Genomic DNA, 17,200 nt, shown 5'->3' on the forward strand with positions numbered 1-17,200 from the left:
TCAGGTTGCTGAGCAGGGGAGGACAAAGCACCCTGGGGCCCGGGGCATGGCTGGGCCGCCCCTGCCTGGCTGCTGACAGTGTGGGCCTCAGTGCCTCCCAGCCTCTGCCTTGCTTATGGCATTTGCACTAAAACCATTTCCCGGCCGGTGGCTCATGCCTGTAATCCCAGCACTTTGGGAGGCCGAGGCAGGCATATCACTTGAGGTCAAGAGTTTGAGACCAGCCGTAGTGAAACCCCATCTCTACCAAAAATACAAAATTAGCTGGGCGTGGTTAGGCAACCGGGAGGCAGAGGCTGCATTGAGCCAAGATCACACCACTGCACTCCAGCCTTGGGCAACAGAGCAAGACTCCATCAAAAAAATATAAAAATAAAAATAAATAAAACTATTTCCCATCCCCCCAGAGCTGCCCGCAGTGGAGGGATGGGAAGAGAGAGGGTCCCACTGCCTGGGGGCAGGGCTGCTCTAGGCCCATCTCTGTGCCACCAGAGGCCAAGTCACAGCAGAGCCGCTGCAGGGGCCTTGGGGGCACCAGCAGTCTGCTTGCCCCGGAACAGCCAGGCATGACCACAGAGTCGGAGATTGGTGACTGGATTCGGCATCAGAAGGGACAGGGGGCCCATGACAGAGGTCCCGGGGCTGGGGGAGGTCCCTGGGTAGCACCTGTCTGTTCTGGTTTCAGTTTCTGGAATCAGAGTCTTGAGGCTGTGAGAACTGGCAGCCGCAGCCGAGGGCCAGCAGGGGCATCCCACGCTTTTTGTGAACGAGGCCTGGGGAGCCCTGCTCCCAGCTGGCATCTCACCTGGCGTGTGAACGATGTGAGCGTGTGGCACTTCCAGTGCCAACCTAGCCCAGGTGCTGGCCAGGGGGCAGGAAGCTGATGACAGTGTCCCTCCTCCATGGTAACAGTGGCTGTGGCAGAAAGAAGCCCCCAGGCCCGGGCACACAGGGGCTGGCAGGATTCTGGAGCCGGCCCAGAGGCACCTGTGCCACCCTGGAGTGGCGGGGCTGGCAGCCTCGGTTCCTGATAGCCCCAGGGGAACCCACAGAGGCTCCTCCTGCTCCTCCTGGTTCTCTGTATGCCCACTCCACCGGGCTCCAGCTTCTCGCACCCAGGGGAGGAGGAATGGGGGTCACCTCCCGTCAGAGTTCCTGGCTTGGGAGCCACCGTGGTCAGTCGTGAAGCTTTGAGGGAGTGCTGCATTGGCTTTAAAACTCAGGCTCCCTCTGATGGGACAGAGGAGGAGACACCTGGAGACCCCATCACTCCACCCACAGGTGTGGTCACCCAGGAAGGCCTGGATAGTCCCAGGAGGTCCCCCATCTGCACAAGGCACCCCCCCTAAGTTGTTCCAGCATCTGGGAGCACCACCTGAGGGTGCAGGTGGTGGTGCCAGGCCAGGAGCTGGGCGGCAGGGATCCTGGGGCCTTGGGCAGGCCACCCCTCTCCTCGCCCACCTGAAGGAGGCTGAGTATGTATGTCCCTGCCAGCCCTGATGGGCTTCGGGTCTGTCCCTCCACACAGATGCCAGGAACCACAGGGCCCTGGACAATCACAGCCTCAGGACCACCCCCTCCTTGTGCCCCCAAGGCGGTGGTCCGAGCAGACCCAGAAACAGCCTAAACAGAGCTGACTCTGGGGTCAGCCCATGTGGAAACTCCAGGGGCTTCAGTCCCGGGCTAGAGTGTGCAGAAGGAGGAACCAGCCAGCTCCACGCTGGGCCACAGCCAAGAGGAGAAGCAGGGACTGCAGGAACGGAAGGCAATGGCCGGGCCAGCCCCAGCCGAGTGGGGACAGGCGAGGCTCCCGTGGGACTCAATGGGAAAGAAATCCCACGCTCTGACCCACTCCGAATACACACCAAGCCCTCCTGTCAGATGCTGATGAGCCCGGGATGTGTGCCTCTCCCCAGTGGGACTGCATCAGTGAGTGGCCAGGCCTAAGCCCTCAGGCCATTTAGCTGTCACTGGGTGGCAGAGAGGACCGTGGTGCGCTCTGCGTTCTGCAGGTTGATGGTGCATTTGTACGGAGCTCCGCCTGCTAGAACAGCGTTCCTGGAATGGAGAGGACGGCAGGACTCACTGGAATGGAAATCAATTTGATTAGAGAGCAGTCAATTACCGCTAGGACCGCGGCTGTGATCCGGGTGGAGAACCAGCTCCGTAAAAACATGTACAACTTCCCGGGGAAATGCTGGAGAGAGGATCTGAGGGGGTGGGGAGGCTGCACAGCTGTGCCCAGCGCAGTGCTGGCCCGGGCCTCGGGCTGGGAGGCGTGGGGGTCCCTGGGGTGCTCCCCATTTGGCCTTGGTGTGTAGCTCAGCTCCTCTCAGCCCCAGTGTTCACCTCTGTAAAATGGGATAATGCTGGTGCTCACCAGCAAGGTATGGGGGGGGGCTCAAAGTGGCCATTTTTACAGAGCACACAGCAGTGCCTGAGTGTAGGACACCCCAGGAAACGCCTGGTCAGGCAGACTTTGCTCAGCCCAGATGGAAGCTCAGCTGCCTGACACACACGCTGGGCCCCCTGAAGGATTTCACTGGGGGATTCTGTGCCAAAACACCGAGAAAGAGCTGGATCCAAACACCACAATTACCCAAGATTTGCGGGTCGAGTGGAGAGGACCATGAAGGGCAAGGGTCCTGGGCTTACGTCCTGGCCACCCTGAGCCTCAGTCTCCTTCTCTGTATGGGACAATGACCACCTCCCCGGTTGGCAAGGGAGGACTGACCACAGCAGGATCCCCTCTGTTGCTCCCGTGCTGGAAGCCAGAACACGGAGGGCCCGCACCCGCAGCCTGAGCCCCACACGGAGGCCGGTGCGGTTCTGTGCTGCCTTCTCCCTCATGGGCTCTGGTCAGGGATGCAGGCCTCTCTCCGGCCCCCACCCTTGTCACACAACAGAGGCAAATAGTGCCCTTGGAAATAGCGCCCGTGGAAACGGCTCCCGTGGTGTTGCTGTGTGGAGGGTGAGCCAGCAGCACAGAATGGGCCCCGGACCCACCAGACCACTCGGCCTTCTGTGACAATCACAAGGAGCCCCTGGGCAGAGGCAGTGCCCGGCATGTGGTGGTGGGGAGGGAGAAAGGATGGGGAATGGAGACTCGCCCCTTCCTCCCCTTCAGCCGAGTGCCCTTGTGCAGTAGCAACCCGCACACATGTGTGCAGCGGCCTAGCCGTCGGGAGCCAGGTGGGCCTGAGACCAGGTCCCAGCTCCATCTCCTGGCTGGGGGACTTTCAGAGTCACTTAACTTGTCTAAGATTTTGTAAAATGGGATCACGATTGCCATCTTACAGATGTGTCACGGAAATTGGAAAACAGTGTCCATTCAGTATTTCCTGAGACGCTACTGTGTGCCCCGAGCTCTGTGGCTGGTACATCGCAGATGCCCCACACAGGACCTCCAATTCTCATGGTTTCCACGGGCCGAGCCAAGAACGAAGCAGCCTCCTGGAGCATCAGGCCAGACCTGCTGCTACAAAGCTGAGACAGGCGTGACTGCCCAGCATGGGCTCACAGCGGCTCAGCAGAGCCTCGGGGCCGGAAGTGCCCTCAGCCCTTCCATCGGAGTCCCTTTGGTTCTGCTCAGTTCCACAGCTCACCTGGCGTCAGCACGTGCAGATGGTGGAACAGGCCTGGTGCTTCCTCCAAAGACCAGGCTCGTGGGTCATCATGGTGACAGAGCCGCGGCGTGCACCCTCGGCAAAGTAGACCCCATCCTCTCCCTCGCGCTTCCTCACGTGCTGCAGAGGTTATGATTCCCATTTAGCAGATGGGAACGTCGTGGCTTCCAGAGGCTCCAAGTCTTTTTATTTTGAGACGGAGTCTCGCTCTGTCACCCAGGCTGGAGTGCAGTGGCTCCATCTCGGCTCACTGCAAGCTCCGCCTCCCGGGTTCATGCCATTCTCCTGCCTCAGCCTCCCGAGTAGCTGTGACTACAGGCGCTTGCCACACACCCGGCTAATTTTTTGTATTTTGTTTAGTAGAGACGGGGTTCCACTGTGTTAGCCCAGATGGTCTCGATCTCCTGACGTCGTGATCCGCCTGCGTCAACCTCCCAAAGTGCTGGGATTACAGGCGTGAGCCACCGTGCCCGGCCCAGGGGCTCCAGATCTTATGGTCAATGAGGATGTCAAATGGCGCACTCAGACCCTGTGGAAACAGATCTCAATAAGTTACACACAGAATCACCACGTGACCTGGTCGCTCCCTCCTGGCACAATGTGTGCACGAATGTTCACAGCCACAGCGCGGATGACCCTTGGAAAGACTGCTAAGTGAGGGAAGGCAGCCACAGAAGGTGTGTGCGGCCCCACTCCATTGATACGAAAGGCCCCGAGCAGGCGACCCTGTGGAGACAGACGGTGGACGGGGGTGGCTGGGACCTGGGGCGGTGGCCAGGGAGGTGTAGGGGTGGCTGCTGAATGGGGTTGGGGCTTCCTTTGTGGGAGAAGGTTTTGGAACTAGATAATGGTGGTAGTTGCACAATAATATTATGTATGTACTTAATGCCACTGGATTATACAGTTTGCACTGGTTAAAATGGCAACCTGTGTTTTGTGCATTTTACCACAATTTTTGAAAAGCTAGAAAAAAAGCCACCTCACAGCTAGTGAGTGGTGGAGCTGAGATGAGAATCTGAATCAGGCCAGTGCAGCTGTGCCCTCCACCAGCCACTGTCCCTGTGTGGGGACCTGGTGCTGGGGAGGTTCACCTGGGCCGGGTGCCCTCACCAGGGCTGGCTGTGAGTGGGGTCTGGCATGCCCAGGGCTTGCACATGGGCAGGTGGGTGGTGGGCTCCTTGCACATTTGTGCCCCCAGTGGCCCGGGCACAGGGATGAGACATGGCTCTTCCCCCACTCCATTCGCCTCCACTCCAGGCTCAAGGGGCACTGCTGGCCCCTCCTAGGGCTCTGACTTCATCCTGCAGAGGATGGCATGGTGAGGGGTTGGCCTGGAGTGGGAGTCCAGCCCACGGGACATTATTGATCACAGGGAAGAGCCGGGGTGACAGGGGCTGGCCCAAGGCTGAGGGCTCCCTGGTGCAGGAGGGGCTGTCCCTGGGTACTCTGGTCCCGGGCAGGGCCCACCCTCCCTTCCAAGCCAGGGGTGGACTTGGCCAGGAAGGGCCACAGAAGGTGGGGGGTGGTGACCAGCCAGCAGGCAGGGAGGAGGGGGCTGCAGAGTCCGCAGACCCCTGCCCTTTCAAGCCACCAAAGATGTTGGGCTAACCCCTCCTAGCCCCTCGCAGCCCCATGCCCCCTTACAGAGAAGGCAAGGGAGCTGTTCCAGGCCGTATCGATGCTCGGGGAAGCAATTCTGGCTCTAAGCATTTCTGTAAGCACCCAGGGCTGGCGGCTCAGAGTCCAGGGTCCAGCGTGGGTGGCCCCTGCAGAGGCAGCCATAGGTACCAGTGAGTTCACAGGAAAGGAACCCCAGGGGGTCACCTAGCGGCCCTGGCTCACGTCAGATCAGGGAGGAGGCAGAGGGCAGTGGTCAGGGCGGCAGGGGAAGTCTTTGTGCTGGAGATGGCCAGGAGCAGGCTCTGCAGGGTGTTCAGGACACAGGAGGGAAGGGCGGGCAGGTGGTGGCACGGCCTGAATCCCGGTGGGAGGCTCAGAGTCCAGGCCTGTCAGAGCCCCAGCGGTAGGGGTAGAGGGCCAGGCAGCCACGGAGCTCCTGCAGCCTCGAATACTGGGTCAGGAGCAGACACCTCTCCAGCCTGGCTCTGCAGTGCCTGGGGTGCTGCTGCCCAGGGAGAGCCGGCCAGGAGCAGCAGTAGTGGTGCGCGCCCCTCCCGGGACCGCGCTTTTCCGCAGCCGCGCTGAGTTATGTGCTGGCTGCTTTTGTATTTAGAGAGTGGAGCAGATGGTGGGCGCAGTAACACTTTAAATTAAGGATTCCAAATACACATTAAATTTAGATTTAATAAGACAGTTATTGTATGGAAATTCAGGCCCACCGATTATTTTTGAATATTGGAGTCTGATCACCGACAGCTCCCATCGCTGGGATTTGCACTGAAGGCGTGGCGGGGAAGTGGTGGCTCGTCTACCAAAGCCCCCGAGGTCCACACCCTCAAGCTCCAGAGCCTGCCCCTCCGTTCCATCCTCAGGGCCCAGGAGGCCAGTGAGGGGGGGCAGAACATCACAGCCTCTCCTGTGGGGTGAGCCCCTTACGCCTCGGAGCTGTCCTCGGAGGCCTGGCAGGTGCCCTGGAATCCACTGGAAGCCGCCCGTTTTGTCCATTTTGCAGGAAAGGAAACCAAGGGGTGAAGGAAATCAGAGGGGTGAAACCATGTGGCCCAGGCCAGTCTTAGAGGACCAGGCTGGGAGAGGGGACCTGGTGCTGTGAGGGGTATACCCTTCTGCAGGGCATAGGCTGGGCCTGGGAGGGGAGCCTGCTGCTGCTGGACATCTCGGGCCGCAAGGACAACCTTGAGGCCTAAATCCCCAGCCTGTCCTGGCTGGTTGGGGCTTCTTCTGTCTCTCCCAGGAGAAAAGCCTCGCTGAGCGAGGACAGTGGGGAAAGGGGGCGGGGGCACTTCCCAGCCACAGCCCCTCCCCCAGCAGCAGCCTCCCCGGGCTCCTGGTGGGTTGAGCAGCCTCAGGAAGGGGGATTCCGGGAGCTGGCCAGCCCCCACTCCCCACAGGCCAGCCCATCTCAGCCCCCATCGCCCCAGCTTCCCCTCAAACCAGGGGCTGGAAGCTGCTAAGTGCTCGGATGATTTCTTATGGCCGTGATAAATCTGGTCTTTTTGTCCCTCCAGAAAAAGAAGGGGGGGCAGTCAAGTCTCCAGACCGGACGAAGCCTGAGCCCTCGCGACCGCCGGCAGAGCCACGCCCGCCCGGCCACAGTTCCTGTAACCGGCAGCTGCACTGTTTGTAATAACTCCTTGGCAGACATTTATCATCCACGCCAGGGAGCAGAGAGGCCTCAGTGCGGGCCGGTGGCCTGGCCGAGGGCTGGGCTGCCTCGGGAGCCGCATGGCCTCTCTGTGCCTAGCCCAAGGCCCTGCAGGTGCCCAGCAAGACAGGAACACCCCTAGCCTGGGCAGGAGGCTGGGGTGCTGGAAGTGTCTGGGGCCTGCAGAGCGTCTAGCCAGGGGCCACCTGCTACCTAGGAGCCAGGTCAACCAAGGTAAAGCCCTGACTTCCTCCAGGAAGGGGCCCTGGTGTGGGACCGGGCTAAGGGCTTTCCTCTGCCCCTCTTTGTCACCTCCAAGAAAGGACCTTGGGATGAAAGAGCCAGGAGATCCCAGAGGGAGGCGGCTGCCCTCGGTGAGAACGTCAGGACTCCCAGGGCAGGGGTGAGCCATGGTGGGGGTCTCCCGTGTGGCCAGTTGAGCTCCAAGGGTCTGTCCCTCACCCTCTGGCCAGAGGGAACACATAAAAATACTTAACACCTGGCCGGGCGCAGTGGCTCAAGCCTGTAATCCCAGCACTTTGGGAGGCCGAGACGGGCAGATCACGAGGTCAGGAGATCGAGACCATCCTGGCTAACCCGGTGAAACCCCGTCTCTACTAAAAAATAAAAAAAATTAGCCGGGCGAGGTGGCGGGCCCCTGTAGTCCCAGCTACTTGGGAGGCTGAGGCAGGAGAATGGCGTAAACCCGGGAGGCGGAGCTTGCAGTGAGCTGAGATCCGGCCACTGCACTCCAGCCTGGGCCACAAAGCGAGACTCCGTCTCAAAAAAAAAAGAAAAAAAAAATTACTTAACAGCCAGTGAAATTCTCGTTTCATACTAGCAACAAATCAATTTCTAGTATATGATCCATCCAATTTAGGGGCATATTTCTATTTTTAAAATGCACTGTTCATTTAAAATCAAAACTTAGGTGGGTGTTCTGTGCTTTTCTGGTGAGCTTCCCTTACCCCATGGGGTCTCCCCTTGCTCACGACGCCCAGCTCTGTTCCCCGCCAGACCCCCGTTCCATCCTGTCTGGTCCTCCGCCGGGTCTCTGCCATGCAGCCTTGGCCACCCCAACCCCTCTGCTGAGAACACCTTCCCTTTTGTCATGGCCGCCCCAGCAGGGAGCCTCTTCAGACTTCAGACAAGTGGTGCCTCTTGTTCACGTGACAACACACTCAAAACTCCAACCATGTTCACAGCCCTCGTCCTGGTTTTCCAAGAACTCGGGTTTGTATTTTATTTTTCCGGACCGGTCTTAGTCTGTTGCCCAGGCTGGAGTGCAGTGTCTTGACCTCCCAGCTCACTGCCACCTCCATCTCCAGGACCCCCGCAATTCTCCCACCTCAGCCTCCTAAGTAGCTGGGACCACAAGTGTGCACTGCCACACCCGGCCAATTTTTTTTTTTTTTTTTGTAATTTTTGGTAGAGATGGGGATCTCACTATGTTGCCCAGGCTGGTCTTGAACTCCTGAGCTCAAGCGATCCGCCCACCTCAGCCTCCCAAAGTGCTGGGATTACAAGCGTGAGCCACCATGGCCTGAACTCATGTGTTTAGATCAGTGTCCCCCACTTACTGTGCACACAGGGGCTCAGGGCTGTGTCTGCCCTGCCGTCCCCCTGGGTTGGGCCTCAAGCTGCCTGCCCCTGCTCCTCTGCCCGTCACAGCCCAAGGACTGGATGCCATTGGCTCTCAGAGCCTCCATTTCCTGGTTCCTAAAGGGGGAGGGACCTGCATGGCCAGACCCCGCCAGACTCACGGGCGCATGCCACCAGGGAGGCTGGGCCCAAGCCCCGGGAGGTGGCAGTGGCCCTGCCTCCACCCCCGGTGGATCCCAGGGCTGAGGTCTGTGCCCTGCCACGGGGAGACTGTGGAAGCTGCTGGGGCCTCCGCCTCCAGCTAGAGGCACAGGGCAGAGAGGGCCCTACATATAGGGGCACCCTGAAACTGGCAGGACGAGGGAGGAGGGCAGGGATCTGTATACGGCATCTCTGGGTTCTTGGGGAGATCAAACAGAACGGGGATGTGATGTGACTGTCTGACCTCAAGACAGGAGAGGAGAGGAGCAATGGGGAGAAAGGGGAGGGAAAGGGCGGGAGGGGAGGGGTTACGGTGGGGTGTGGAGAGGTGAGGGGAGGGGTTACGGAGGGGTGTGGAGATGGCGGGAGGGGAGGGGTTACCGAGGTGTGTGGAGAGGGGAGAGAAAGGGCGGGAAGGGAGGGGTTACGGAGGGGCGTGGAGAGGGGAGGGAAATGGCCGGAGGGGAGGGGTTACAGAGGGGCGTGGAGAGGGGAGGGCATGGGGAGCGCAGGTCGGGGAGCTGCTGCCCCTGCAGAGGCCAGAGGCCGCAAGACTGGCTCTGCGCTCCCTGTGCGACCCTCCGATGTGCCCGGTGACGCCGTCTGCTCCACGAAACCGCTCCATGCATGCTTTGTGCGTGTGCTTCCTGAATTAAAAAACAGAAACAGTGACAAATGGCAACGCCACCACGGCAAGCTTGCCCCGTCTTTGCCTGCAGATGCTCCCACAGCTCCTGGGGAAGGAATTTACCCTAAATGGATGGGGGAGGGGTTCTGCCCACCTCAGCTGTGCGGCCCACCTGGGATAATAGGCAGAGGGGCTTCCCATCAGAGGGGTCCGAGGCTCCCTCCCCACAGAGCCCTCCCCCAAATTCTCCCCTGGTGCCTAACACGACTGCCCCAGAGACCAGAATCCAGGAGCCTGCAGGGTGTGGGGGTGCTGGCTTGGATCCAGGCCCCAGGCCAGGCCCACAGCGGGTGGGCAGGCCCAGTGGGAGGCCCCAGAAGGACCCGACAGCCCCAGCAGCCCCTCTGCCGCCTCTCGCTCCTCCGAGACCCGCCTGCAGGCACTGCTCACTTCTGAGTAGTCTAACCGGGGAGATTTCATCCGGGAAGCTGTCGGCGGCAGTCTGCAAACATCCCCTTGCCGCCGCCGCCTGCCAAGTGCCGCCAGCACCGACAGCTTGCCGCGCAGTCGGTCGCACAAGCTGCCTGGCCTGGCACCGGGCTTCTCGCCGACCTCCCACAGGAGCCAGCCGGGAGTCTGTCCCTGGATGTGCTCAGCCTTGCAGCCTCCCCCAGGTCCCCAGGTCCTGTTGTGTCCCCATTCTGTCCAGGGCTGTGTCCCCGTGCCACCCCCCACGGCCACCTCCGCAGCTCCTGAGTCCCCATAGACACGGAGGAAATCCAGAACCCCTGTGGCTAGAGATGAAAGGACTTTGGGAGATGGCAAATTTGGGTAGAGCTGAGGAACCCTAGAAAGGAACACAAGTGTCATCGAGCCTTGGGGACAGGCCTCCCATCACCTTTCAAGGTCAGCCCTGCACTGGTTTCCGCCTTGAGCCTCTGTACAGTAGCTGATGCCGCGTGTCTGATCTGTGACTCTCCAGGGACCTGGGATCCGATCTGCCTTTGGGATCCCCTCCAGGGGTCCCTGCGTCTCCTCCGAGATGCCCTCCTTGCCCAGCAGACACTGACCACCAACTCTGGCTAGGAGAGTGGTCATAGGCCTAGGCCCCAGCCAGGCACAGAGTAAAGCCCCTGCTCTGACTGCTTTGGGAAGGGTTAGGCCATCCCCGCGTGGGCCCCCTCTGCCAGAATTGGCCCCCAGTGGATGTGGGGAGCTGGCACGGTCGCACCCTCATCAGTCCTGGAGTACTCTGGCAGACCAGCCTCTGGGGCGCCAGAGTCCTGGCCCCGCCCACACCCCCGTCAGCCCATGGGAGGTAGCCTGCAGCCCGGACCACGCCAGGTTCTGCAGAGCCATCTCCCTGGGCCTTCTGCTGTGGGGAGGGGGAGGTCAGGGCCACCCAGGTGTCCCCCAGCCTCACGGCCCTGTGCCCCCCAAGTCCAGTGCCCAGCCGAGTCTCTGAGCCCTGGCCAGCCCTGTGGCTCCCCGGCCCCCGTGAGCCCCTGGGATAGCACTCCAGGCTCAGACTTCAGGACTGGGTTGCACAATTTAAAATTAATAATCGCGCTGTCTCGTGGCCTCATAATTAAGTGTCTGTTGTTCATCCCCATTACTGTCTGAGAGTGATTTGTTGTTCTCTGAGCACTGAAAATCAACCTGCTCAAGGGAGGGGCCTGCAAGCAGCCGGGACAGAGCTGCCCGGGAAACACGGTGCGCCCACCTCCCCCAGGAGCCCAGAGGAAGGGGCCCAGTTCCCACACCTCAGGCTGGGGACCCCTGGCCTCCGCTTTCTCTTTCTTTCTTTCTTTCTTTTTTTTTTTGAGACAGAGTCTCGCTCTATTGCCCAGGCTGGAGTGCAGTGGCGCGATCTCAGCTCACTGCAAGCACCGCCTCCCAGGTTCACGCCTTTCTCCTGCCTCAGCCTCCCGAGTAGCTGGGACTACAGGCGCCCGCCACCGCACCCGGCTAACTTTTTGTATTTTTTTAGTACAGACAGGGTTTCACCGTGTTAGCCAGGATGGTCTCGATCTCCTGACCTCGTGATCCGCCCGTCTCGGCCTCCCAAAGTGCTGGGATTACAGGCTTGAGCCACCGTGCCCGGCCACTGCATCCTTTCTGACTGCCTCCGCTGCCTCGTGTTCACCCGAGTCCCAATCAACAGGTGAGCAGAGCACTTCACAGGGCTCAAGAAGCTTGAAGCTTGGAGACCGACCCACTCGTGTTCAGCAGCTGGGGGAGGGGACAGCGTCAGCAAGGCCGCACGCCTGGGGCACAGTGGCGGGTACGGGAGCCCTGGCCAGAAGGGCCAGGCCAGGAGCCAGAGGTGGGTGGCAGCTTGTGGCCTTCCTTCTGGTAGAAGGAGGAAAAAGGCAGGGAGAGGAGGCCGACACCACCTCCAGGATGCTCTCCCAGTCTGACTCCCAGGCTCTCCCAGAGAAGGCAGGGCACTGGGAGGTGAGTTTTAGGAGATTTTCCGACAAAAAATAGCCTAGTAGGCTTTAGCATTTATTTATTTATCACTATTATTATTTTTTTTTTTTAATTTTTTTTTTGAGGCGGAGTCTCGCTCTGTCGCCCAGGCTGGAGTGCAGTGGCCGGATCTCGGCTCACTACAAGCTCTGCCTCCCGGGTTTACGCCATTCTCCTGCCTCAGCCTCCCGAGTAGCTGGGACTACAGGCGCCCGCCACCTCGCCCGGCTAGTTTTTTGTATTTTTTTTTAGTAGAGACGGGGTTTCACCGTGTTAGCCAGGCTGGTCTCGATCTCCTGACCTCGTGATCCGCCCGTCTCGGCCTCCCAAAGTGCTGGGATTACAGGCTTGAGCCACCGCGCCCGGCCTTATCACTATTATTATTATTATTGAGACAGAGTCTCACTCTGTCACCCAGGCTGGAGTGCAGCAGCACAATCTTGGCTCACTACAACCTCCGCCTCCCAGGTTCGAGCGATTCTCCTGTCTCAGCTTCCCAAGTAACTGAGATTACAGGCACATACCACCAGGTTCGACTAATTTTTGTATTTTTAGTAGAAAGGGGATTTCTCCATGTTGGCCAGGCTGGTCTCGAACTCCTGACCTCATGTGATCTGCCCGCCTCGGCCTCCCAAAGTGCTGGGATTACAGGCATGAGCCCCCATGCCCAGCTGACTTTAGCATTTAAAGGCATAAAGTTTCAGGAAACGTACTAATCCGTCACCCCGCCTCTCTCCAACCCATCGATGCCAGATAAGAACAGATAAGACGGCCGGGCACAGTGGCTCAAGCCTGTAATCCCAGCACTTTGGGAGGCCGAGACGGGCAGATCACAAGGTCAGGAGATCGAGACCATCCTGGCTAACACGGTGAAACCCCCTTCTCTACTAAAAAATACAAAAAACTAGCCGGGTGAGGTGGCGGGCGCCTGTAGTCCCAGCTACTCGGGAGGCTGAGTCAGGAGAATGGCGTAAACCCGGGAGGCGGAGCTTGCAGTGAGCTGAGATCCGGCCACTGCACTCCAGCCTGGGGGACAGAGCAAGACTCCATCTCAAAAAAAAAAAAAAAAAAAGAACAGATAAGACCAGTCACCCTGCCTCTCTCCAACCTGTCGATGCCAGATAAGAACAGATAAGACCCTAAGATCCGTGTGAGGGTGACTGCCACGGGCTGAACTGTGTCATCCCAGAAAGATACGTCCAAGTCCCAACCCCAGAACCTCCATAGGGACCTTATTTGGGAACGGAGTCATGCAGAGGCGATTGGTTTAGATGAGGCCATCCTGGAGTGGGGGGCCCCTCATCCAATGTGCCCCCACAAACCGTCCTTACAGGAAGGGGAGTTAGAGACGCAGGCCCTTGGGGCAGGGACTGGGGACCTGCAGCCACAGGCCCCGGGACCGGGAGGGCGGAAGGGGCTCCCCTCGGGCCCTCAGAAGGAGCCTGTTTCTGATTGTGGGCGTCCGGCCTCTAGAAAGCGTGTGTTGAATTAAGCCCTCCAGGCTGTGGGCTTTCTTGCTGCAGCCACAGGACGGGGACACGGGCATGACGGGACAGCGGCCCGCTGCCCTCAAGCTAGCCCAGCAACTGGGCTGGCCCCTCACACAGCTGCCCACGATGCCCTCCACGCGATGCCCCAAGTCGACTTGCTCCGATTCCTCGTCCCCGCCAGCCCTTCTCTGTTTCTCGGCCACTGCCAGGCATCGGGGGGCGCTCGAGCCTGGAGACGGCAACTCTAGGTGAGGAGGATGCACGGGATGGGGTCCGTTGTGCCGTCCTATCTCCCGGCACTCCCCTCCCACCACGGAGCTCAGCAGAGCCCCCTCCTCCACTTCCTGCCTGTGAGCAGCTTCCCGGACCCTCCTGCCCTTTAGGGTTGGGTTGGGATTAGGGGTGCATCACTGAGGACCTGACTTAGCTCCTTCCCCTCCCCCATCCTCCTCCGGGGACAGGAGGGCTGGTTGCAGCTGAGCGGATATGCAGGGGGAGGGGCCCCGGGCAGTGGCCCCCACATCTCACACGGGCCCCCTCCAGTGAGACTCGGATGGACCGCGAAGTCTCGTACCTATAACTTTAAATTTAAAAAGCCACGTGCTGCTTATGGGCGCTCCCGGCGCTCGGAGCGGCAGCGCCATAAAGATCATATCAGAGTACAAGCCATTATGCGGGAGTTTACTATATATACATCCCTAAATGGTTCAGCGAACAGCAGCCTACTTACGGGCAGGGAAGGAGAACTGCTTCATTTGGAGTAACAAATGATCCTTGATTTGATTTTAAATGCAATGACAGCCGAATTTATTTCTTATTTAATCACTTCCCTGTGCAGTTGAGAACAGGGTGATATTAAACTCCACAGTGCAGAGCAGGCTCTGGAATCAGCTGAAAGAGGCACGCGAATAGATTATGTTTAGAGGGCGGCGAGGGACTGGCGCACAAAGCACATAGCCAGAATGGGTATTTTTGTCATTTATACGGTAGCTTATATCATTATTTCTTCCTGCTTCCAATTTTTCAGTAATAAAAATATAGGCAATGTGATTCTCTTTGCATTACAGATAAACCCTCTTGATTCTTTATTAAATATTTTTATTAATCTGAAGCACTACAAAGCATCTGAGCAGATAAATCTGGCTGGGCGCAGTCGTTTTCCCTCTGCTCGTGTTCCATAAAACGGCTTCGTTTATGAGGGAGCAATACCAGAAAAGAAGGTTTCCATATTCATTACCGAGCTCCCGTATGTCTCCGCTTCACGGCCATGTGGACTCGGCAGAAGTAGTGCTAACGGGATATTTGCTCTTCAAAATCCAACTGGTTTGGCTCATCGTTGGCCGGTCCCTGTTTTGTGCTCTATTTAATTAGGAATTACTACGCGGGCGCCACTCTCGGGCGCCAGCTGGGAAACGCAGCCCCCTGGGCCGCTGGGCAGGGAGGGGTCTCCTGGAGGGGTCCCCTTGAGAGCAGAAGAAGGGAGGGCTGGGCAGGACCCAGCATGTGCCTGGGGCCTCAGAGGCCACGGAGCAGCAAGAGGCCCCCAGGTGTGACACGGGACCAGCCTACAGCCGGGACGGAGGCAGGGACAGGGTATCAGAACACACCTGCTGTCCTCACTGAGATGGGGGACAGGTGGGTGAGGGGGCAGGCTGGGGCTATCAGTGGGGTTCCACCTCTTGCTGGAACATTCTCTTTCCTGCCCCTGCTGTAGACCCACCTCAGCGGACGGTGGCGGCCAGCTGTGCCCCCCAAATGTCTTTCCCTTCCCTGGCTGCTCCAGCTCTGAGATGACAGCACACTAGTGTGGACCCCCAGGACCCCCATCTCCTCCTGGCTGACGGCCATCCGTGCTGGTGGCCCTGAGGCATCCGTGCTGGTGGCTGATCAATTGTCAATAGGAGGAAAATGATGCATAAACTTGGTCTGAGACTGAATGAGGCCCTGGAGAAGATGCCCTGTTTTCAGTGGGCCCTGTTACCTCTACTCCCCTGGCCTACCACTTCCTGGCCAGTCCAGGCCATGCTCCCATCACTGGCTCTCACCACACACCTGTCCTCCCAATGACAAGGCCCCACTGTCCCCTCACTTCAGGGGCTCTCTCCTCCTGCTCCCCGAATCCTTACAGAGGTGGAACAGCTGAACCCATGGCCAGGCACCCACTGGAGACTCGGGTGAGATCCTGACTCTGGCGTCCTAGGTCTGGTGACCCGGGACGAGCTCTGCCCCTCATCCAACACCATTTTCTGCTCCAAAGAGTGGGGTCTCCATGTCCACCTTGCTGGCCTCTGGGAGGGGGCGTCATCCCTCCTGACTGGGGGCTATGTGGCCATGACCTCGGCCCTGGAAGGATGTGCTAGGTCCATCTCGGCCAGGTGATGCTGGGAAGGATGCCCTAGGTCCATCTCGGCCAGGTGATGCTGGAGGCAAGACGTGGGGAGGCTTCGTGGCAGGGCTGCGCCATGGAAGGCCTGTGGTCCTTGGAGGAGCTTCATGAGCCAAGGCTGGGAAGGAACAGGCTGGGGGGAGTTCTCAAGGCAGAGTCATGCCTGTAGCTCCTCGGGACCTGCGCTGAGTGGAGCGCCGCCAGGACACTTCCCAGTATGCCTGGGCAGGGCCACGTGTCCCGTGACAACCTGCAAGCAGGGTGGGGGAGGGTCATGTCCTGGTTTTCCAGCCTGGGGTCAGTGGTGGCCAGGCCTGGCCCCTGTGGGGTCCTTGTCCCCTCGCCCAGGGCAGCAGGGTTCCCCCATTACCTCCCTTACCTGTGTCGCTGTCCCACAGGCTGGCAGGGGGCACCCACAGGCCCTGGGCTACAGACAGTGTGTGTCTGGGAGTGGGCAGGGCCTGAGACTCCGCTGCCACTGCTGAAAGTGCCTGAGTGGAGGAGGGTAGGGGCCAGGCTGTCTGGCCAGGCACCAAGAGAACACTGTGTTCCCGCCGCCTCCTCGTCAGGGACCAGATCTGAATGCAGCTCGTGTGTCCAGGCCCAGCCGTGGTGCCCAGGCCGCTGATGCCAGGCTGGCCACGGGGGGTGGGGAGAGGCCAAAGGAGGAGTGGAAGTGAGGCACTAGGCTCAGGGACCACCCCCAACCTGAGCCCCAAAACTGTGCTGGGGGGCCCTGCACAGCAAAGTCAGCTGACTGAGGGGGTGCCTCTCAGACCCTGCTCCTCCCGAAAGTTCTGGTCTTGCTGGAGGGATGGGGGTAGGAGTAGAGGTGGGAGGAGGGAGCTGATTAATTTCTAGGAACCACCCACTGCAGCCATTCACCAGCCTTCTCTGTGCCTCAGTTTACCCATCTCTTAGTAGCAGTACGGTGACCACCTAAAGCTTGTGCTGCCAGCCAGAGGCAGGGTCCCAGGGGCCGGCACAGCCAGGTGGGTGGGTGCTGCAGCCACTGTGGGAGTGAGGCCACCCACAGCTCTAGGGACCCCCCCAGACCCTCCCCGAGTCTTCAGCCCACTCCTCTTCCCAGCCTGGCTCAGTTGCCCCATATGCTGTCTAAGGAGGGGTATGGGTGGCAGGTGCGTGTCCTGCCACCACGACATGGGAACTGCGTGACCGGGACAGTCCTCACCCACAAATGTGGATGGAAACGCCCACCTTGCCCAGGCATGGGGACTCACTCACCCCTATAATCCCAGCACTTCGGGAGCCTGGGCAGGCGGATCACTTGAGGCCAGGAGTTGGAGCCCCATCTCTACTAAAAACACAAAAAATATGAGCCGGGTGTGGTGGTGGGCGCCTGTAATCCCAGCTACTCTGGAGGCTGAGGCAGGGGAATCGCTTGAACCCGGGAGCTAGAGGTTGCAGTGGGCCGAGATCTCGCCACTGCACTCTACCCTGGGCAACAGAGCGAGACTCCGTCTCAAAAAAAGACAAAGGAAACGTCCACCC

The 17,200-nt window shown here is 59.5% G+C and overlaps 2 protein-coding genes and 1 long non-coding RNA gene across 11 annotated transcripts in view; 1 reads left to right on the plus strand and 2 right to left on the minus strand.

The window, feature by feature from the left end:
* NACC2 (NACC family member 2) overlaps nucleotides 1–4,552 on the plus strand; it is a 113,088-nt gene extending 108,536 nt beyond the window's left edge. For 2 of the 9 annotated variants that reach the window (XR_013404646.1, XR_013404647.1), the window contains exons 8-9: nucleotides 2,013–2,176; nucleotides 3,300–4,552. Coding sequence is in view for 6 of the 9 variants with exons in the window: in XM_077965562.1 (XP_077821688.1) it covers nucleotides 1,529–1,947 (419 nt within the window). In the remaining 3 variants the exon portion in view is untranslated. Of the gene's footprint in view, nucleotides 1–1,528 lie in introns of all 9 variants that reach the window. The other 7 variants (XM_077965562.1, XM_028834405.2, XM_077965568.1 and 4 more) reach the window with 5 other exon arrangements.
* A 3,952-nt stretch (nucleotides 4,553–8,504) lies between these two features.
* LOC144334888 (uncharacterized) lies at nucleotides 8,505–10,309 on the minus strand. The gene is made up of 4 exons (XM_077966733.1): nucleotides 9,807–10,309; nucleotides 9,188–9,359; nucleotides 8,673–8,812; nucleotides 8,505–8,628 (listed from the first exon to the last, which is right to left on the minus strand). Exons 1-4 carry the CDS (start codon nucleotides 10,208–10,210, stop codon nucleotides 8,505–8,507), a joined length of 840 nt encoding a protein of 279 aa, XP_077822859.1. The 5' UTR covers nucleotides 10,211–10,309.
* A 3,957-nt stretch (nucleotides 10,310–14,266) lies between these two features.
* On the minus strand, nucleotides 14,267–16,181 carry LOC114672691 (uncharacterized). Its single transcript, XR_013405300.1, has 3 exons — nucleotides 16,068–16,181; nucleotides 15,685–15,938; nucleotides 14,267–15,645 (listed from the first exon to the last, which is right to left on the minus strand). It is a non-coding gene; the product is annotated as an uncharacterized LOC114672691 (long non-coding RNA).
* Nucleotides 16,182–17,200: the final 1,019 nt, after the last annotated feature.

This window comes from Macaca mulatta, chromosome 15, assembly GCF_049350105.2.
Source record: "Macaca mulatta isolate MMU2019108-1 chromosome 15, T2T-MMU8v2.0, whole genome shotgun sequence".
Lineage (NCBI taxonomy): Eukaryota > Metazoa > Chordata > Mammalia > Primates > Cercopithecidae > Macaca > Macaca mulatta.